Source organism: Salvelinus alpinus, chromosome 4, assembly GCF_045679555.1.
Source record: "Salvelinus alpinus chromosome 4, SLU_Salpinus.1, whole genome shotgun sequence".
In the NCBI taxonomy this organism is placed as follows: domain Eukaryota; kingdom Metazoa; phylum Chordata; class Actinopteri; order Salmoniformes; family Salmonidae; genus Salvelinus; species Salvelinus alpinus.
This window is the reverse complement of record NC_092089.1, coordinates 4,367,217-4,390,341: the sequence shown is the minus strand read 5'-3', so window position 1 is coordinate 4,390,341 and position 23,125 is coordinate 4,367,217. Positions and strand designations below refer to the sequence as shown.

At 46.6% G+C, this 23,125-nt stretch overlaps 1 protein-coding gene across 2 annotated transcripts in view; it reads left to right on the top strand.

Moving 5' to 3' along the window:
* LOC139572784 (neurocalcin-delta A) overlaps nucleotides 1-18,063 on the top strand; it is an 83,870-nt gene extending 65,807 nt beyond the window's left edge. For both annotated transcript variants that reach the window (XM_071395554.1, XM_071395553.1), the window contains exons 2-5: nucleotides 3,119-3,520; nucleotides 4,856-4,961; nucleotides 6,556-6,681; nucleotides 10,390-18,063. In XM_071395554.1, coding sequence (XP_071251655.1) covers nucleotides 3,143-3,520; nucleotides 4,856-4,961; nucleotides 6,556-6,653 — 582 coding nt within the window. In that variant the 5' untranslated portion in view covers nucleotides 3,119-3,142 and the 3' untranslated portion in view covers nucleotides 6,654-6,681; nucleotides 10,390-18,063. The remainder of the gene's footprint in view (nucleotides 1-3,118; nucleotides 3,521-4,855; nucleotides 4,962-6,555; nucleotides 6,682-10,389) is intronic.
* The last annotated feature ends 5,062 nt before the right edge of the window (nucleotides 18,064-23,125 follow it).

The window sequence follows — 23,125 nt, the reverse complement described above, 5'->3', positions numbered from 1 at the left end:
CAAGTGTTTTCTACAGCCGTACGTTCAGTAGTGTCTGTCTGTGTTTTCTACAGCCGTACGTTCAGTAGTGTCCGTCTCCTAGTGTTTACTACAGCCGTACGTTCAGTAGTGTCTGTCTCCAAGTGTTTTCTACAGCCGTACGTTCAGTAGTGTCCGTCTCCTAGTGTTTTCTACAGCCGTACGTTCAGTAGTGTCCGTCTCCAAGTGTTTTCTACAGCCGTACGTTCAGTAGTGTCCGTCTCCAAGTGTTTTCTACAGCCGTACGTTCAGTAGTGTCTGTCTCCAAGTGTTTACTACAGCCGTACGTTCAGTAGTGTCTGTCTCCAAGTGTTTTCTACAGCCGTACGTTCAGTAGTGTCCGTCTCCAAGTGTTTTCTACAGCCGTACGTTCAGTAGTGTCCGTCTCCAAGTGTCTTCTACAGCCGTACGTTCAGTAGTGTCCGTCTCCAAGTGTTTTCTACAGCCGTATGTTCAGTAGTGTCCGTCTCCAAGTGTTTTCTACAGCCGTACGTTCAGTAGTGTCCGTCTCCAAGTGTTTTCTACAGCCGTACGTTCAGTAGTGTCCGTCTCCAAGTGTCTTCTACAGCCGTACGTTCAGTAGTGTCCGTCTCCAAGTGTTTTCTACAGCCGTACGTTCAGTAGTGTCCGTCTCCAAGTGTTTTCTACAGCCGTACGTTCAGTAGTGTCCGTCTCCAAGTGTCTTCTACAGCCGTACGTTCAGTAGTGTCCGTCTCCAAGTGTTTTCTACAGCCGTACGTTCAGTAGTGTCCGTCTCCAAGTGTTTTCTACAGCCGTACGTTCAGTAGTGTCCGTCTCCAAGTGTTTTCTACAGCCGTACGTTCAGTAGTGTCCGTCTCCAAGTGTTTTCTACAGCCGTACGTTCAGTAGTGTCCGTCTCCAAGTGTTTTCTACAGCCGTACGTTCAGTAGTGTCCGTCTCCAAGTGTTTTCTACAGCCGTACGTTCAGTAGTGTCCGTCTCCAAGTGTTTTCTACAGCCGTACGTTCAGTAGTGTCCGTCTCCAAGTGTTTTCTACAGCCGTACGTTCAGTAGTGTCCGTCTCCTAGTGTTTTCTACAGCCGTACGTTCAGTAGTGTCTGTCTCCAAGTGTTTTCTACAGCCGTACGTTCAGTAGTGTCCGTCTCCAAGTGTTTTCTACAGCCGTACGTTCAGTAGTGTCCGTCTCCAAGTGTTTTCTACAGCCGTACGTTCAGTAGTGTCTGTCTCCAAGTGTTTTCTACAGCCGTACGTTCAGTAGTGTCCGTCTCCAAGTGTTTTCTACAGCCGTACGTTCAGTAGTGTCCGTCTCCAAGTGTTTTCTACAGCCGTACGTTCAGTAGTGTCCGTCTCCAAGTGTTTTCTACAGCCGTACGTTCAGTAGTGTCCGTCTCCAAGTGTCTTCTACAGCCGTACGTTCAGTAGTGTCCGTCTCCAAGTGTTTTCTACAGCCGTACGTTCAGTAGTGTCCGTCTCCAAGTGTTTTCTACAGCCGTACGTTCAGTAGTGTCCGTCTCCAAGTGTTTTCTACAGCCGTACGTTCAGTAGTGTCCGTCTCCAAGTGTTTTCTACAGCCGTACGTTCAGTAGTGTCCGTCTCCAAGTGTTTTCTACAGCCGTACGTTCAGTAGTGTCCGTCTCCAAGTGTTTTCTACAGCCGTACGTTCAGTAGTGTCCGTCTCCAAGTGTTTTCTACAGCCGTACGTTCAGTAGTGTCCGTCTCCAAGTGTTTTCTACAGCCGTACGTTCAGTAGTGTCCGTCTCCAAGTGTTTTCTACAGCCGTACGTTCAGTAGTGTCCGTCTCCAAGTGTTTTCTACAGCCGTATGTTCAGTAGTGTCCGTCTCCAAGTGTTTTCTACAGCCGTACGTTCAGTAGTGTCCGTCTCCAAGTGTCTTCTACAGCCGTACGTTCAGTAGTGTCCGTCTCCAAGTGTTTACTACAGCCGTACGTTCAGTAGTGTCCGTCTCCAAGTGTCTTCTACAGCCGTACGTTCAGTAGTGTCCGTCTCCAAGTGTTTTCTACAGCCGTACGTTCAGTAGTGTCCGTCTCCAAGTGTTTTCTACAGCCGTACGTTCAGTAGTGTCCGTCTCCAAGTGTTTACTACAGCCGTACGTTCAGTAGTGTCTGTCTCCAAGTGTTTTCTACAGCCGTACGTTCAGTAGTGTCCGTCTCCAAGTGTTTTCTACAGCCGTACGTTCAGTAGTGTCCGTCTCCAAGTGTCTTCTACAGCCGTACGTTCAGTAGTGTCCGTCTCCAAGTGTTTTCTACAGCCGTATGTTCAGTAGTGTCCGTCTCCAAGTGTTTTCTACAGCCGTACGTTCAGTAGTGTCCGTCTCCAAGTGTTTTCTACAGCCGTACGTTCAGTAGTGTCCGTCTCCAAGTGTCTTCTACAGCCGTACGTTCAGTAGTGTCTGTCTGTGTTTTCTACAGCCGTACGTTCAGTAGTGTCCGTCTCCAAGTGTTTTCTACAGCCGTACGTTCAGTAGTGTCCGTCTCCAAGTGTTTTCTACAGCCGTACGTTCAGTAGTGTCTGTCTCCAAGTGTTTTCTACAGCCGTACGTTCAGTAGTGTCCGTCTCCAAGTGTTTTCTACAGCCGTACGTTCAGTAGTGTCTGTCTCCAAGTGTTTTCTACAGCCGTACGTTCAGTACATGGACATATGTGTGTGTCTGTCTGCTGCGTGGAATATTCCATCACTTCAGACATAACAATATGTTTGGTAACATTGAGCATGTGAAGATTCCTGGGCACAGTGAAGTACACTTCTCCCTCGTTCCACGATGAGGGTTCCTCAGAAGGATACAGGCGGTTTGGTTGCATAGCAGTAGAGGGATACTGTTCTGTCTGCTTACTTTGCTGCTCTGATAACTAAGTCGTCTTTAATGAAGCTTTCTGTGATATGCAAACAACCAAACATATGTTTTGGGTCCTTAAAAAAAAAAAAAAAAAAAGATCTCCTGTGTCATGTAGGATGTGCATCTCTAATTTCTCTGTTACAGCCGTCAACATACAGCTAACATGTTGTTGTTTCTGTTCGCTGTTATCATCATGGTCTTCAGGACTAGTGGACATCTTCCTCTCCTTTTCTCAGCTTCTGTTTCCTCTCTCTCTCTTTCTTCCAGCTGTTACTATAGTAACCACCAGCCATGGGGAAGCAGAACAGCAAACTCCGCCCAGAGGTGATGCAGGATCTGCTGGAGAGCACGGACTTCACAGAGCATGAGATCCAGGAGTGGTATAAGGGCTTCCTGAGAGACTGCCCCAGCGGGAACCTCTCCATGGAGGAGTTTAAGAAGATCTACGGTAACTTCTTCCCTTACGGAGACGCCTCCAAGTTCGCAGAGCACGTCTTCCGCACCTTCGACGCCAACGGGGACGGGACGATAGACTTCCGGGAGTTCATCATCGCTCTGAGCGTCACGTCGCGGGGCAAGCTGGAGCAGAAATTGAAGTGGGCCTTCAGCATGTACGACCTGGACGGGAACGGATACATCAGCAAGTCTGAGATGCTGGAGATTGTACAGGTGAGGCGGGAACAGAGAGGTGGGATTTGTAGTTCTGGTGTGAGTTATTTGTAGGCACAGTATGTACGACCTGGACGGGAACAGATACATGAGGGTGTCTGAGATGCTGGAGATGGTAGAGGGGAGGGTTGAACTTCAGTAGTGTTGAGATGGTAGAGAGGAGGATTGACCTTCAGTAGTGTTGAGATGTTAGAGGGGAGGATTGACCTTCAGTAGTGTTGAGATGGTAGAGGGGAGGATTGACCTTCAGTAGTGTGTACCAACTGGACGGGAACAGACACATGTCTGAGATGGTAGAGATGGTAGAGACTACCTTCAGTAGTGTGTACCAACTGGACGGGAACAGAGATGGTAGAGATGGTAGAGATGGTAGAGACTACCTTCAGTAGTGTGTACCAACTGGTTGTCCTCTGTAGCGTGGTTCATGTTGACTGATTAGTTGTTGATCAGCAACATAATCTTACTGTTGGATTTCACTCCTGGAAAAACTTCACCTAAAATGCTTAGACCTCCTACACATACCGATGTCTATTGAAATATATACTCATGTTAACTCCTCGTAGAAATGTTGCCGACGCTGGCCAGATCTGTGATGAAACACTTGTCTAGTTCCTACCCCCAGACCAGTCCTAGTTCCTACCCCCAGACCAGTCCTAGTTCCTACCCCCAGACCAGTCCTAGTTCCTACCCCCAGACCAGTCCTAGTTCCTACCCCCAGACCAGTCCTAGTTCCTACCCCCAGACCAGTCCTAGTTCCTACCCCCAGACCAGTCCTAGTTCCTACCCCCGACCAGTCCTAGTTCCTACCCCTCAACCAGTCCTAGTTCCTACCCCCAGACCAGTCCTAGTTCCTACCCCCAGACCAGTCCTAGTTCCTACCCCCAGACCAGTCCTAGTTCCTACCCCCAGACCAGTCCTAGTTCCTACTCCCAGACCAGTCCTAGTTCCTACCCTCAACCAGTCCTAGTTCCTACCCCCAGACCAGTCCTAGTTCCTACCCCCAGACCAGTCCTAGTTCCTACCCCCAGACCAGTCCTAGTCCTACCCCCAGACCAGTCCTAGTTCCTACCCCCAGACCAGTGTCTGTGTGTGTGTTTTATTCTCCAGGAGATCTATAAGATGGTGTCTGTGTGTTTATTCTCCAGGAGATCTATAAGATGGTGTCTGTGTGTTTATTCTCCAGGAGATCTATAAGATGGTGTCTGTGTGTTTATTCTCCAGGCGATCTATAAGATGGTGTCTGTGTGTTTATTCTCCAGGCGATCTATAAGATGGTGTCTGTGTTTTATTCTCCAGGCGATCTATAAGATGGTGTCTGTGTGTGTTATTCTCCAGGCGATCTATAAGATGGTGTCGTCTGTGATGAAGATGCCAGAGGACGAGTCTACTCCAGAGAAGAGAACAGAGAAGATCTTCAGACAGATGGACACCAACAGAGACGGTAGGTCTCATCTCATCCACCTACAACACAGTACAGCCTACAGTGGCAGCCGATAGTGGGAGTGTTAGGGTATAGGGTATAGGGTATAGGGTATACTTCTGGAAGAGTTCATTAACTTATCTGGGATATGTGGGACGGTAGCGTCCCACCTAACCAACAGCCAGTGAAATTGCAGGGCGCCAAATTCAAAACAACAGAAATCTCATAATTAAAATTCCTCAAACATACAAGTATTATACACCATTTTAAAGATAAACTTCTCGTTAATCCAGCCACAGTGTCTGACTTCAAAAAGGATTTACGGCGAAAGCACACCTTGCGATTATGTTAGGTCAGTACATAGCCACAGAAAAACACAGCCATTTTTCCAGCCAAAGAGCGGAGTAACAAAAAGCAGAAATAGAGATAAAATTAATCACTAACCTTTGATGATCTTCATCAGATGACACTCATAGGACTTCATGTTACACAATACATGTATGTTTTGTTCGGTAAAGTTCATATTTATATCCAAAAATCTGAGTTTAGGCGGGACGCTACTGTCTCACTCGGCCAAAAGCCGGAGAAAATGCAGCGCACCATATTCTAATAAATTACTATAAAAATCAAACTTTCATTAAATCACACATGAAAGATACCAAATTAAAGCGACACTGGTTGTGAATCCAGCCAACATGTCAGAATTCAAATGGGCTTTTTGGCGAAAGCAAACGATGCTATTATCTGAGTATAGCACAACAGTAAACAAAGACAGAGAAGCATATTTCAACCCTGCAGGCGCGACACAAAACGCAGAAATAAAAAATATAATTCATGCCTTACCTTTGACGAGCTTCTGTTGTTGACACTCCAATATGTCCCATAAACATCACAAATGGTCATTTTGTTCGATTAATTCCGTCGATATATATCCAAAATGTCCATTTATTTGGCGCGTTTGATCCAGAGCCACACCGGTTCCAGCTTGCTCAACGTGGCTACAAAATATCTCAAAGGTTACCTGTAAACTTTGCCAAAACATTTCAAACTACTTTTGTAATACAACTTTAGGTATTTTTTCAAGTAAATAATCGATTAAAATTGAAGACGGGATGATCTGTGTTCAAAACAGGATTAAAACAAACTGTAGCATGCTTTCTGGTTACGCGCCTCAAACAAACAGTACACTTCACTCGACCCTCGTTCTGAACAGGGCTACTTCTTCATTACACAAAGGAAAAACCCTCAACCAATTTCTAAAGACTGTTGACATCCAGTGGAAGCGGTAGGAACTGCACGAAGGTCCCTTAGAATTCTGTATTCCCAATGAAATCTCATTGAAAAGAGAGTGACCACAAAACAAAATCTAAATGGTTTGTCCTCGGGGTTTCGCCTGCTAAATAAGTTATGTTATACTCACAGACATGATTTAGAAACTTCAGAGTGTTTTCTATCCAAATCTACTAATAATATGCATATCTTATATTCTGGGGATGAGTAGCTGGTAGTTGAATTTGGGTATGCTTTTCATCCAAACGTGAAAATGCTGCCCCCTATCCTAGAGAAGTCAAACGTTAATATAACCTGACTGTCTCCTGTTGTTGTGTTTCTCCAGGTAAACTGTCTCTGGAAGAGTTCATTAAAGGGGCTAAAAGTGACCCCTCCATCGTGCGTCTGTTACAGTGTGACCCCAGCAGCGCTGGACAGTTCTAAACCACCCGACTTTGGGGGTCAAGACAAGGTAAGGCTACACTCTATTCATTTAGGTTTCCTGTTTCATTCCTGTCGATGTCTCACCCCGAGTGTGAGATCGAACACGGTTGCTTTGTAGTACCTGATTAATAGAGAGAAGACTGATTATCTGAAACGGGAATAGAGTGGCTCACTAACCAGTCTGTTACGTCCACCGACCTCCACTAACCAGTCTGTTACCTCCACTAACCAGTCTGTTACCTCCACTAACCAGTCTGTTACCTCCACTAACCAGTCTGTTACGTCCACTAACCAGTCTGTTACGTCCACTAACCAGTCTGTTACGTCCACTAACCAGTCTGTTACCTCCACTAACCAGTCTGTTACCTCCACTAACCAGTCTGTTACCTCCACTAACCAGTCTGTTACGTCCACCGACCTCCACTAACCAGTCTGTTACCTCCACTAACCAGTCTGTTACCTCCACCAACCTCCACCAACCAGTCTGTTACCTCCACTAACCAGTCTGTTACCTCCACTAACCAGTCTGTTACCTCCACTAACCAGTCTGTTACCTCCACTAACCAGTGTGTTACGTCCACTAACCAGTCTGTTACCTCCACCAACCTCCACTAACCAGTCTGTTACCTCCACCAACCTCCACTAACCAGTCTGTTACCTCCACCAACCTCCACTAACCAGTCTGTTACCTCCACTAACCAGTGTGTTACGTCCACTAACCAGTCTGTTACGTCCACCACCTCCACTAACCAGTCTGTTACCTCCACTAACCAGTCTGTTACCTCCACTAACCAGTCTGTTACCTCCACTAACCAGTCTGTTACCTCCACCGACCTCCACTAACCAGTCTGTTACCTCCATCAACCAGTCTGTTACCTCCACTAACCAGTCTGTTACCTCCACCGACCTCCACTAACCAGTCTGTTACCTCCACTAACCAGTCTGTTACGTCCACCAACCAGTCTGTTACGTCCACCAACCTCCACTAACCAGTCTGTTACGTCCACTAACCAGTCTGTTACGTCCACCAACCTCCACTAACCAGTCTGTTACCTCCACCAACTAGTCTGTTACCTCCACTAACCAGTCTGTTACCTCCACTAACCAGTCTGTTACCTCCACTAACCAGTCTGTTACCTCCACCAACCAGTCTGTTACCTCCACTAACCAGTCTGTTACGTCCACCAACCTCCACTAACCAGTCTGTTACCTCCACTAACCAGTCTGTTACGTCCACCAACCTCCACTAACCAGTCTGTTACCTCCACTAACCAGTCTGTTACCTCCACTAACCAGTCTGTTACGTCCACCATTCTCCACTAACCAGTCTGTTACCTCCACTAACCAGTCTGTTACCTCCACTAACCAGTCTGTTACCTCCACTAACCAGTCTGTAACGTCCACCAACCTCCACTAACCAGTCTGTTACCTCCACTAACCAGTCTGTTACCTCCACTAACCAGTCTGTTACCTCCACTAACCAGTCTGTTACCTCCACTAACCAGTCTGTTACCTCCACTAACCAGTCTGTTACCTCCACTAACCAGTCTGTTACCTCCACTAACCTCCACTAACCAGTCTGTTACCTCCACTAACCTCCACTAACCAGTCTGTTACGTCCACCGACCTCCACTAACCAGTCTGTTACGTCCACCGACCTCCACTAACCAGTCTGTTACCTCCACCGACCTCCACTAACCAGTCTGTTACGTCCACCGACCTCCACTAACCAGTCTGTTTTCTCCACCGACCTCCACTAACCAGTCTGTTACCTCCACTAACCAGTCTGTTACCTCCACTAACCGGTCTGTTACCTCCACTAACCGGTCTGTTACCTCCACTAACCGGTCTGTTACCTCCACTAACCGGTCTGTTACCTCCACTAACCGGTCTGTTACCTCCACTAACCGGTCTGTTACCTCCACTAACCGGTCTGTTACCTCCACTAACCGGTCTGTTACCTCCACTAACCGGTCTGTTACCTCCACTAACCGGTCTGTTACCTCCACTAACCAGTCTGTTACGTCCACTAACCAGTCTGTTACCTCCACTAACCAGTCTGTTACCTCCACTAACCAGTCTGTTACCTCCACTAACCAGTCTGTTACCTCCACCAACCAGTATGTTACCTCCACCAACCAGTATGTTACCTCCACTAACCAGTCTGTTACCTCCACTAACCAGTCTGTTACGTCCACTAACCAGTCTGTTACCTCCACTAACCAGTCTGTTACCTCCACTAACCAGTCTGTTACCTCCACTAACCAGTCTGTTACCTCCACTAACCAGTCTGTTACCTCCACTAACCAGTCTGTTACGTCCACTAACCAGTCTGTTACCTCCACTAACCAGTCTGTTACGTCCACTAACCAGTCTGTTACCTCCACTAACCAGTCTGTTACCTCCACTAACCAGTCTGTTACGTCCACCAACCAGTCTGTTACCTCCACTAACCAGTCTGTTACCTCCACTAACCAGTCTGTTACCTCCACTAACCAGTCTGTTACCTCCACTAACCAATCTGTTACCTCCACTAACCAGTCTGTTACCTCCACTAACCAGTCTGTTACCTCCACTAACCAGTCTGTTACCTCCACTAACCAGTCTGTTACCTCCACTAACCAGTCTGTTAGCTCCACTAACCAATCTGTTAGCTCCACTAACCAATCTGTTACCTCCACTAACCAGTCTGTTACCTCCACTAACCAGTCTGTTACCTCCACTAACCAGTCTGTTACCTCCACTAACCAGTCTGTTACCTCCACTAACCAGTCTGTTACGTCCACTAACCTCCACTAACCAGTCTGTTACCTCCACTAACCTCCACTAACCAGTCTGTTACCTCCACTAACCTCCACTAACCAGTCTGTTACCTCCACCAACCAGTCTGTTACCTCCACCAACCAGTCTGTTACCTCCACCAACCAGTCTGTTACCTCCACCAACCAGTCTGTTACGTCCACCAACCAGTCTGTTACCTCCACTAACCAGTCTATTACCTCCACTAACCAGTCTGTTACCTCCACTAACCAGTCTGTTACCTCCACCAACCAGTATGTTACCTCCACCAACCAGTATGTTACCTCCACCAACCAGTCTGTTACCTCCACTAACCAGTCTGTTACGTCCACTAACCAGTCTGTTACCTCCACTAACCAGTCTGTTACCTCCACTAACCAGTCTGTTACCTCCACTAACCAGTCTGTTACGTCCACTAACCAGTCTGTTACCTCCACTAACCAGTCTGTTACCTCCACTAACCAGTCTGTTACCTCCACTAACCAGTCTGTTACCTCCACTAACCAGTCTGTTACCTCCACTAACCAGTCTGTTACGTCCACCAACCAGTCTGTTACCTCCACTAACCAGTCTGTTACCTCCACTAACCAGTCTGTTACCTCCACTAACCAGTCTGTTACCTCCACTAACCAGTCTGTTACCTCCACTAACCAGTCTGTTACCTCCACTAACCAGTCTGTTACCTCCACTAACCAGTCTGTTACCTCCACTAACCAGTCTGTTACGTCCACTAACCAGTCTGTTACCTCCACTAACCTCCACTAACCAGTCTGTTACCTCCACCAACCAGTCTGTTACCTCCACCAACCAGTCTGTTACCTCCACCAACCAGTCTGTTACCTCCACCAACCAGTCTGTTACCTCCACCAACCAGTCTGTTACCTCCACTAACCAGTCTGTTACCTCCACTAACCAGTCTTTGTTATTCTATTTCCAGTTCTTATTGGGTGAATCCAAATAGCCCCTCCCCCCTCCACCTTTGGCGCAAACTGATGAAGAAGAAAAGCCATGCCTTCAAATGATGACACTGAAGACAACGGGGCCAATGAGAGGCAGCCATGTTCTCCAGACTCCTCCCTCCTCCTCTCTGACCACTCCCAACCTGACAACATCTCCAGGCTCTCGTGATCCCAGTCACGATGTGATCCAGTCCACTTGCCATGTATTTGATCTCTCGTGATCCCAGTCATGTGATCCAGTCCACTCGCCATGTATTTGATAAGTCCTAGGGGTTTACATCCCAAATCACACCCATTTTCTCTGTATTGCAGAACTTTAAGCCCTGTAGGCTCTGGTCTGCAGTAGTGCACTACATAGGGAATAGGGCCCTGGTCTGCAGTAGTGCACTACATAGGGAATAGGGCTCTGGTCTGCAGTAGTGCACTACATGGGGAATAGGGCCCTGGTCTGCAGTAGTGCACTACATGGGGAATAGGATGCCGTTTGAGACGTATCCCGTCCTGTTTTAAGGCTGTCAACTGGACTCTCTGTTTGGTTGTCAGTGTTCTGGACACACCCACTGCCCTCAACTAGGTCCTCCTAGCTCTTGTGTATCGTAAACCGTTTGAGAGAGAGAGGGAATGAGAGAGAGAGAGGGAATGAGAGAGAGAGAGGGAATGAGAGAGAGAGGGAATGAGAGAGAGAGAGGGAATGAGAGAGAGAGAGGGAGGGAGAGAGAGAGGGAATGAGAGAGAGAGGGAGGGAGAGAGAGGGAGGGAATGAGAGAGAGAGAGGGAATGAGAGAGAGAGAGGGAGGGAGAGAGAGGGAGGGAATGAGAGAGAGAGAGGGAATGAGAGAGAGAGGGAATGAGAGAGAGAGAGGGAATGAGAGAGAGAGAGGGAGGGAGAGAGAGGGAGGGAATGAGAGAGAGAGAGGGAATGAGAGAGAGAGAGGGAATGAGAGAGAGAAAGGTTGTGATATTTGTCCCATGGATGGAAAGAGAACTGAGTTATTTTACTGTTAGAATGTGGATGTGTTGGATGTGTTTTTCAGGCTTGATACACTTGTGTTAAGTTGTACTATTTTGAATTAATATTTGTGCTGGTATTTTTCAGACTCCAGTTAAAGATTGGGGTCTCCATATAGTACTATGCAGATACTGTTAAAGGCCTTTAGTCATGGTTGGAAGTACCTCTAGTGAAATAAAGGATGAGGACTGTCCCCAGGGACGTGTCCCAAAGGGCACCCTATATAGTGCACTACTTTAGACCAGGACCCATAGGGCTCTGGTCCCTGTGGTCTGCAGTAGTGCACTATATAGGGTGCCCTTTGGGACACTTCCTGTCACAGATAATGTGGTTATTGATGTTAACTACATGGTTATTTTTGACATGTTTCTCTTAAATATATGTGTTTTATAGAAAAGAAAATGTTTAAAAGACTTTAAAATGGTAAATTGCATTTCAAATTTAAAATGTTAGAATGATCCTTAAGCAGAGCCTTCGAGACATTTGTTCACAGCCTTATGGGCTGTTAATAAGTTAAACGAGACCCCCTCCTCCTCCTCCAGGAAGTAGAAATGGTTACAGAACAAATGTAATGAGCTGCGTTTCCATAGAAGTTGTTTAAAGGATATGAAGCAATTCTGTTGTGTTTCTCATCTACTGTTGTGAAGAGAAACAACGTCACATTGTGGATGTTTTAACTGGCGCATGTTAAACACGTGTTTCAATCTGGGGGGGGGGTTTGTTTTGGAACAGGTTCCTGTACGTACGGTGCATGTGTGTGTGTTCATGTGCTGATGGTTTTCAGTGGTGATTGACTAGCTTGTGGCCTCCCCGCCCACTGATGTTGTGAAAGTCACTGTGTTATTACGGATAACCAACTGTTTCCTCTGGTTTCTCGACAGCAGCGAAGCTTTTGTAGAGAGAGAGCAGCTCCTATGACCAGCTCAAGCCCTGCCACTGGCCAATGACCATAGACCACCACAGATCTGCCCTGTTGAATGGGGTACAGTACCTTTACAGATATGTTGTGGTGTCTTAGTTATGTTCAACCATAACCAACCCTGTTATATTCAACCAACCCTGTTATATTCAACCACAACCAACCCTGTTATATTCAACCACAACCGACCTTGTTATATTCAACCACAACCGACCCTGTTATATTCAACCGACCCTGTTATATTCAACCGACCCTGTTATATTCAACCACAACCAACCCTGTTATATTCAACCACAACCGACCCTGTTATATTCAACCACAACCGACCCTGTTATATTCAACCACAACCAACCCTGTTATATTCAACCACAACCAACCCTGTTATATTCAACCACAACCGACCCTGTTATATTCAACCACAACCGACCCTGTTATATTCAACCGACCCTGTTATATTCAACCACAACCGACCCTGTTATATTCAACCACAACCGACCCTGTTATATTCAACCACAACCGACCCTGTTATATTCAACCACAACCGACCCTGTTATATTCAACCACAACCGACCCTGTTATATTCAACCACAACCGACCCTGTTATATTCAACCACAACCGACCCTGTTATATTCAACCACAACCAACCCTGTTATATTCAACCACAACCTACCCTGTTATATTCAACCACAACCGACCCTGTTATATTCAACCACAACCGACCCTGTTATATTCAACCACAACCGACCCTGTTATATTCAACCACAACCAACCCTGTTATATTCAACCACAACCGACCCTGTTATATTCAACCGACCCTGTTATATTCAACCACAACCGACCCTGTTATATTCAACCACAACCGACCCTGTTATATTCAACCACAACCGACCCTGTTATATTCAACCACAACCGACCCTGTTATATTCAACCACAACCGACCCTGTTATATTCAACCACAACCGACCCTGTTATATTCAACCACAACCGACCCTGTTATATTCAACCACAACCGACCCTGTTATATTCAACCACAACCAACCCCATAACAAGGATCTGGCCCTGAGTTATATATATACACACACACAATACCCCCTAGCGACAGCACAACCCCATAGCAACCCCATAGTGACAACACAACCCCATAGCAACCCCATAGTGACAGCAAAACCCCATAGCAACCCCATAGTGACAACACAACCCCATAGCAACCCCATAGTGACAACACAACCCCATAGCAACCCCATAGTGACAGCACAACCCCATAGCGACAACACAACCCCATAGCAACCCCATAGTGACAGCACAACCCCATAGCGACAACACAACCCCATAGCAACCCCATGGTGACAAAGCAAAAACAGGTTTTTAGACATTTTTAAAACTGTATTCAGACCCTTCACTCAGTACTTTGTTGAAGCACCTTTGGCAGCGATTACAGCCTCGAGTCTTCTTGGGTATGACGCTACAAGCTTGGCACACCTGTATTTGGGGAGTTTCTCCCATTCTTCTCTTCAGATCCTCTCAAGCTCTGTCAGGTTGGATGGGGAGCGTTGCTGCTCAGCTATTTTCAGGTCTCCATAGATGTTCGATCGGGTTCAAGTCCAGGCTCTCGCTGACCTAGTCAAGGACTTGTCCCAAAGCCACTCCTGCGTTGTCTTGGCTGTGTGCTTAGGGTTGTTGTCCTGTTGGAAGGTGAACCTTTGCCCCAGTCTGAGGTCCTGTGCGCTCTGGAGCAGGTTTTCATCAAGGATCTCTCTGTACTTTGCTCTGTTCATCTTTGCCTCGATCCTGACTAGTCTCCCAGTCCCTGCCACTGAAAAACATCCCCACAGCATGATGCTGCCACCACCATGCTTCACCGTAGGGATGGTGGCAGGTTTCTTCCAGACGTGACGCTTGGCTTTCAGGCCAAAGAGTTCAATCTTGGTTTCATCAGACCAGAGAATCTTATTTCTCATTGTCTGAGAGTCCTTTAGGTGCCTTTTGGCAAACTCCAAGCTGGCTGTCATGTGCCTTTTACTGAGGGGTGGCTTCCATCTGGCCACTCCACCATAAAGACCTGATTGGTGAAGTGCTGCAGAGATGGTTGTCCTTCTGGAAGGTTCTCCCATCTCCACAGAGGAACTCTGGAGCTCTTCTCCCCCGATTGCTCAGTTTGGCCGGGCAGCCAGCTCTAGGAAGTATTGGTGGTTCCAAACATCTTCCGTTTATGAATGATGGAGGCCACTGTGTTCTTGGGGACCTTCAACGCTGCAGACATTTTTTGGTACCCTTCCCCAGATCTGTACCTCGACCCAATCCTGTCTCGGAGCACTACAGACCTCATGGCTTGGTTTTTGCTCTGACGTGCACTGTCAACTGTGGGACCTTATATAGACAGGTGTGTGCCTTTCCAAATCATGTCCAATCGTGAATTTACCACAGGTGGACTCTAATCAAGTTGTAGAAACATCTCAAGGATGATCAATGGAAACAGGATGCACCTGAACTCAGTTTCGAGTCTCATAGCAAAGGGTCTGAATAATTATCTAAATAAGTGCTGTTTTTGTTGTAAATAAATGTGCAAACATTTTGAAAAACCTGTTTTCGCTTTGTCATTATGGGGTATTGTGATGTCATTATGGAGTATTGTGATGTCATTATGGAGTATTGTGATGTCATTATGGAGTATTGTGATGTCATTATGGAGTATTGTGATGTCATTATGGAGTATTGTGATGTCATTATGGAGTATTGTGTCCATTTTAGAGTAAGGCTGTAACGTAACAAAATGTAGAAAAAGTGAAGGGGTCTGAATACTTTCCAAATGCACTGTGTGTGATATAGATAGGTATATATCTATCTCTCTCTATATATCTATACACACAGTTGAAGTCGGAAGTTTACATACACCTTAGCCAAATTCATTTAAACTCAGTTTTTCACAATTCCTGACATTTAATCCAAGTAATAATTCCCTGTCTTAGGTCAGTTAGGATCACCACTTTATTTTAAGAATGTGAAATGTCAGAATAATAGTAGAGAGAATGATTTATTTCAGCTTTTATTTCTTTCATCACATTCCCAGTGGGTCAGAAGTTTACATACACTCAATTAGTATTTGGTAGCATTGCCTTTAAATTGTTTAACTTGGGTCAAACGTTTCAGGTAGCCTTCCACAAGCTTCCCACAGTAAGTTGGGTGAATTTTGGCCCATTCCTCCTGACAGAGCTGGTGTAACTGATTTAGGATTGTAGACCTCCTTGCTTGCACACGCTTTCTCAGTTCTGCTCACAAATGTTCTATACAGATGAACGTGGTACCTTCAGGCATTTGGAAATTGCTCTCAAGAATGAACCAGACTTGTGGAGGTCTACAATTTATTTTCTGAGGTCTTGGCTGATTTATTTTGATGTTCCCATGATGTCAAAGAGGCACTGAGTTTGAAGGTAGGCCTTGAAATACATCCACAGGTACACCTCCAATTGACTCAAATTATGTCAATTAGCCTATCAGAAGCTTCTAAAGCCATGACATCATTTTCTGGAATTTTCCAAGCTGTTTAAAGGCACAGTCAACTTAGTGTATGTAATCTTCTGACCCACTGGAATTGTGATACAGTGAATTTTAAGTGAAATAATCTGTCTGTAAACAATTGTTGAAAAAATTACATGTGTCATGCACAAAGTAGATGTCCTAATCGACTTGCCAAAACTATAGTTTGTCAACAAGACATTTGTGGAGTGGTTGAAAAACAAGTTTTAATGATTCCAACCTAAGTGTATGTAAACTTCCGACTTCAACTGTGTGTGTGTGATATATTACAAAAGTATGTGGACACCCCTTCAAATTAGTGGATTTGTCTATTTCAGCAACACTGTTCCTGACAGGTGTATAAAATCGAGCACACAGCAATGTAATCTCCATAGACAAACACTGACAATAGAATGTACCTTACTGAAGAGCTCAGTGACTTTCAACACCGTCATAGGATGCCACCTTTCCAACAAGTCAGTTTGTCAAAAATCTGAGTTGCCCCGGTCAACTGTAAGTGCTGTCATTGTGAAGTGAAACGTCTAGGAGCAACAACGGCTCAGCCACGAAGTGGTAGGCCACACAAGCTCACAGAACGGGACCACCGAGTGCTGAAGCGCGTAAAAATCATCTGTCCTCGGTTGTAACACTCGCTACCGAGTTCCAGACTGCCTCTGGTAAGCAACGTCAGCACAAGAACTGTTGGTTGGGACCTTCATGAAATGGGTTTCCATGGCCGAGCAGCCGCACACAAGCCTCAGATCACCATGCACAATGCCAAGCGTCAGCTGGAGTGGTGTAAAGCTCACCGCCATTGGACTCTGGAGCAGTGGAAACGTGTTCTCTGGAGCGATGAATCACGCTTCACCATCTGGCAGTCCGATGAACAAATCGGGGTTTGGCGGATGCCAGGAGAACGCTACCTGCCCTAATGCATAGTGCAAACTGTAAGGTTTGGTGGAGGATGAATAATGGTCTGGGGCTGTTTTTCATGGTTCGGGCCCCTTAGTTCCAGTGAAGGGAAATCTTAACACTACAGCATACAATGACGTTCTAGACGATTCTGTGCTTCCAACTTCGTGGCAAGAGTTTGGGAAAGGCCCTTTCCTGTTTCAGCCTGACAATGCGCCTATGCACAAAGCGAGGTCCATACAGAAATTGTTTGACGAGATCGGTGTGGAAGAACTTGACTGGCCTGCACGGCGCCCTGACCTCAACTCCATCGAACACCTTTGGGATGAATTGGAACGCCGACTGCGAGCCAGGCCTAATCGCCCAACATCAGTGCCTGACCTCACTAATGCTCTCGTGGCTTAATGGAAACAAGTCCAGCAGCAATGTTCCAACATCTAGTGGAAAGCCTTCCCAGAAGAGTGGAGGCTGTTATAGCAGCAAAATGGGGGAAACCAACTCCATATTAACACCCATGATTTTGGAATGAGACGTTTGACTAGCAGGTGTCCACATACTTTTGATCATGTAGTGACAAATGTACAGACACACACACACAGAGTATGTAACATACAGTGTATATACAGTACATACATCCTCTCAGAGCTCACAGGCGTTCTCCTCTTCCCCCCCCCCCCTAGCGTTCAGTCCTGCTTCAGGCCCCAGATCAGTTATACCAGTCAGGAACCCATTGAACTGACCCTTCCATCTCCTGTTAATGGAATGTAACTCAGGCCCCAGATCAGTTATACCAGTCAGGAACCCATTGAACTGACCCTTCCATCTCCTGTTAATAGAATGTAACTGAGGCCCCAGATCAGTGGTTTCAGTTGGCTTACTGTTCATCGGACAAATCTTGGAATGTTTTTTTAATAACTGCTGTTTTGTAAAAAAAAAAAAAAAAAGTACATTTTAAAATAACTGAGAATCACAACTACTGCAATGATTTTCACATTGGAATGGCTTTTTATTGTATTTCTATCTTGTTTTTAGCTGTCAGGTGTAACATTTCTGTAAGAAATAAATTAACCATGGCATCATGTGGTCATGTGCCAAATAAACACGAAACAGTATTGTATAAATTTATACTGTAAAATGATCTGTCGAACAAAATGTTTGTACTCGTTTGGATTTTGTAGATTTTGTATTGGTGTCCTGTATTTAGTGAACTTGTAGTTTTTTTTTTAAACACATGATTTAGTTTTTTTTTTGTCAACTTTTAAAAAGCAAGAATTAAATCTGCAAGTTTTCTGCTCGAATGTTGGATGTCGTGTCGTCTTTTTCCAAGTCTCATGTTTTGTTGGTTTCAATAGGATGCAACTACTCACTAATAACAGGGAGGCCAGAGACAAGTAGTTGGGACATTGAGGTTTCTGCGTTATGATGCGTTTACGTAACACGACAACATTCTATGGCGGCCATATTAGCTCCCCGTTAACATTACATGGGGAATATTTAAACAATGATATGTATCTGAATGTCTAGAATTACAACATTATAAAAGTTGGCCCAACTCTAAATATCTTGACTCTGAGCTACGATTACATACAACACAGGAATCCCTCTGTATTGACTGTATTAACTACTGAACTGGAGAAGACTAGTCCACATCAGCTAATATCAGATCTACCTGGAGAAGACTAGTCCACATCAGATCTAACTGTAGAAGACTAGTCCACATCAGATCTAACTGTAGAAGACAGTCAAAACTGTTCGCTGCTCTGGCCCCCCAATGGTGGAACAAACTCCCTCACGACGCCAGGACAGCGGAGTCAATCACCACCTTCCGGAGACACCTGAAACCCCACCTCTTTAAGGAATACCTAGGATAGGATAAAGTAATCCTTCTCACCCCCCCCCCCCCCCCCCCCTTAAAAGATTTAGATGCACTATTGTAAAGTGGCTGTTCCACTGGATGTCATAAGGTGAATGCACCAATTTGTAAGTCGCTCTGGATAAGAGCGTCTGCTAAATGACTTAAATGTAAATGTAAATGTAAAAGACTAGTCCACATCAGATCTAACTGTAGAAGACTAGTCCACATCAGCTAATATCAGATCTAACTGTAGAAGACTAGTCCACATCAGCTAATATCAGATCTAACTGTAGAAGACTAGTCCACACCAGATCTAACTGTAGAAGACTAGTCCACATCAGATCTAACTGTAGAAGACTAGTCCACATCAGATCTAACTGTAGAAGACTAGTCCACATCAGATCTAACTGTAGAAGACTAGTCCACATCAGATCTAACTGTAGAAGACTAGTCCACATCAGCTAATATCAGATCTAACTGTAGAAGACTAGTCCACATCAGATCTAACTGTAGAAGACTAGTCCACATCAGATCTAACTGTAGAAGACTAGTCCACATCAGATCTAACTGTAGAAGACTAGTCCACATCAGATCTAACTATAGAAGAATAGTCCACATCAGATCTAACTCTAGAAGACTAGTCCACATCAGCTAATATCATATCTAACTATAGATAAATGAAGCAAATTAGGTTTTTGAACACAGGAAATGGTTTTGTTCCAATAGATTCTGTGAAGTTCCCAAATGCTTCGATGATTGTTGCTCTGGTGATATCCTCTCAGACAGCATAAAGAGTCTTCTCAATGAAGGTTCGTGGTCTTTGTATCAAAGATAATTGTGTAGTCTAGAGCGATTTTCTAGGTTAGCTAGCCAGCTATTGTCGTTCTTTTAACGCAACGTAACGTAATCAACACTGCTAGCTAGCCAGCTAGCCCCCGAATAGCAGCACTGTAGAAACTATTACACTCAACGGAACGACTTGATTAGTGTAGTGTCAACAACGCAGCCACTGCCAGCTAGCCTACAAAGTCAACAACGCAGCCACTGCCAGCTAGCCTACTTCAGCAGTACTGTATCATTTTAATCATTTTAGTCAATAAGATTCTTGCTACGTAAGCTTAACTTTCTGAACATTCGAGACGTATAGTCCACTTGTCATTCCAATCTCCTTTGCATTAGCGTAGCCTCTTCTGTAGCCTGTCAACTATGTGTCTGTCTATCCCTGTTCTCTCCTCTCTGCACAGACCATACAAACGCTCCACACCGCGTGGCCGCGGCCACCCTAATCTGGTGGTCCCAGCGCGCACGACCCACGTGGAGTTCCAGGTCTCCGGTAGCCTCTGGAACTGCCGATCTGCGGCCAACAAGGCAGAGTTCATCTCAGCCTATGCCTCCCTCGGGTCCCTCGACTTCTTGGCACTGACGGAAACATGGATCACCACAGATAACACTGCTACTCCTACTGCTCTCTCTTCGTCCGCCCACGTGTTCTCGCACACCCCGAGAGCTTCTGGTCAGCGGGGTGGTGGCACCGGGATCCTCATCTCTCCCAAGTGGTCATTCTCTCTTTCTCCCCTTACCCATCTGTCTATCGCCTCCTTTGAATTCCATGCTGTCACAGTTACCAGCCCTTTCAAGCTTAACATCCTTATCATTTATCGCCCTCCAGGTTCCCTCGGAGAGTTCATCAATGAGCTTGATGCCTTGATAAGCTCCTTTCCTGAGGACGGCTCACCTCTCACAGTTCTGGGCGACTTTAACCTCCCCACGTCTACCTTTGACTCATTCCTCTCTGCCTCCTTCTTTCCACTCCTCTCCTCTTTTGACCTCACCCTCTCACCTTCCCCCCCTACTCACAAGGCAGGCAATACGCTCGACCTCATCTTTACTAGATGCTGTTCTTCCACTAACCTCATTGCAACTCCCCTCCAAGTCTCCGACCACTACCTTGTATCCTTTTCCCTCTCGCTCTCATCCAACACTTCCCACACTGCCCCTACTCGGATGGTATCGCGCCGTCCCAACCTTCGCTCTCTCTCCCCCGCTACTCTCTCCTCTTCCATCCTATCATCTCTTCCCTCTGCTCAAACCTTCTCCAACCTATCTCCTGATTCTGCCTCCTCAACCCTCCTCTCCTCCCTTTCTGCATCCTTTGACTCTCTATGTCCCCTATCCTCCAGGCCGGCTCGGTCCTCCCCTCCCGCTCCGTGGCTCGACGACTCATTGCGAGCTCACAGAACAGGGCTCCGGGCAGCCGAGCGGAAATGGAGGAAAACTCGCCTCCCTGCGGACCTGGCATCCTTTCACTCCCTCCTCTCTACATTTTCCTCTTCTGTCTCTGCTGCTAAAGCCACTTTCTACCACTCTAAATTCCAAGCATCTGCCTCTAACCCTAGGAAGCTCTTTGCCACCTTCTCCTCCCTCCTGAATCCTCCTCCCCCTCCCCCCCCCTCCTCCCTCTCTGCAGATGACTTCGTCAACCATTTTGAAAAGAAGGTCGACGACATCCGATCCTCGTTTGCTAAGTCAAACGACACCGCTGGTTCTGCTCACACTGCCCTACCCTGTGCTCTGACCTCTTTCTCCCCTCTCTCTCCAGATGAAATCTCGCGTCTTGTGACGGCCGGCCGCCCAACAACCTGCCCGCTTGACCCTATCCCCTCCTCTCTTCTCCAGACCATTTCCGGAGACCTTCTCCCTTACCTCACCTCGCTCATCAACTCATCCCTGACCGCTGCCTACGTCCCTTCCGTCTTCAAGAGAGCGAGAGTTGCACCCCTTCTGAAAAAACCTACACTCGATCCCTCCGATGTCAACAACTACAGACCAGTATCCCTTCTTTCTTTTCTCTCCAAAACTCTTGAACGTGCCGTCCTTGGCCAGCTCTCCCGCTATCTCTCTCAGAATGACCTTCTTGATCCAAATCAGTCAGGTTTCAAGACTAGTCATTCAACTGAGACTGCTCTTCTCTGTATCACGGAGGCGCTCCGCACTGCTAAAGCTAACTCTCTCTCCTCTGCTCTCATCCTTCTAGACCTATCGGCTGCCTTCGATACTGTGAACCATCAGATCCTCCTCTCCACCCTCTCCGAGTTGGGCATCTCCGGCGCGGCCCACGCTTGGATTGCGTCCTACCTGACAGGTCGCTCCTACCAGGTGGCGTGGCGAGAATCTGTCTCCTCACCACGTGCTCTCACCACTGGTGTCCCCCAGGGCTCTGTTCTAGGCCCTCTCCTATTCTCGCTATACACCAAGTCACTTGGCTCTGTCATAACCTCACATGGTCTCTCCTATCATTGCTATGCAGACGACACACAATTAATCTTCTCCTTTCCCCCTTCTGATGACCAGGTGGCGAATCGCATCTCTGCATGTCTGGCAGACATATCAGTGTGGATGACGGATCACCACCTCAAGCTGAACCTCGGCAAGACGGAGCTGCTCTTCCTCCCGGGGAAGGACTGCCCGTTCCATGATCTCGCCATCACGGTTGACAACTCCATTGTGTCCTCCTCCCAGAGCGCTAAGAACCTTGGCGTGATCCTGGACAACACCCTGTCGTTCTCAACTAACATCAAGGCGGTGGCCCGTTCCTGTAGGTTCATGCTCTACAACATCCGCAGAGTACGACCCTGCCTCACACAGGAAGCGGCGCAGGTCCTAATCCAGGCACCTGTCATCTCCCGTCTGGATTACTGCAACTCGCTGTTGGCTGGGCTCCCTGCCTGTGCCATTAAACCCCTACAACTCATCCAGAACGCCGCAGCCCGTCTGGTGTTCAACCTTCCCAAGTTCTCTCACGTCACCCCGCTCCTCCGCTCTCTCCACTGGCTTCCAGTTGAAGCTCGCATCCGCTACAAGACCATGGTGCTTGCCTACGGAGCTGTGAGGGGAACGGCACCTCAGTACCTCCAGGCTCTGATCAGGCCCTACACCCAAACAAGGGCACTGCGTTCATCCACCTCTGGCCTGCTCGCCTCCCTACCACTGAGGAAGTACAGTTCCCGCTCAGCCCAGTCAAAACTGTTCGCTGCTCTGGCCCCCCAATGGTGGAACAAACTCCCTCACGACGCCAGGACAGCGGAGTCAATCACCACCTTCCGGAGACACCTGAAACCCCACCTCTTTAAGGAATACCTAGGATAGGATAAAGTAATCCTTCTAACCCCCCCCCCCCCCCTTAGAGTTAGATGCACTATTGTAAAGTGGTTGTTCCACTGGATGTCATAAGGTGAATGCACCAATTTGTAAGTCGCTCTGGATAAGAGCGTCTGCTAAATGACTTAAATGTAATGTAAATGTTATACACAAGAGGACGATATATGATTCAATAATAACCTCTAGAGAATCAACTCCGCTATCCCCCCCAATGAGACCATTTTAACAAATATGCATCAAACCAGGACAGTCATCAGAATTAGAAATTTCTCTGTGTGGTTGATTATCTCTTCACTGGTTGGACAAATTCTCTGTTGATCCTAAAGAAAGTTTGAAAAGGCTGGACA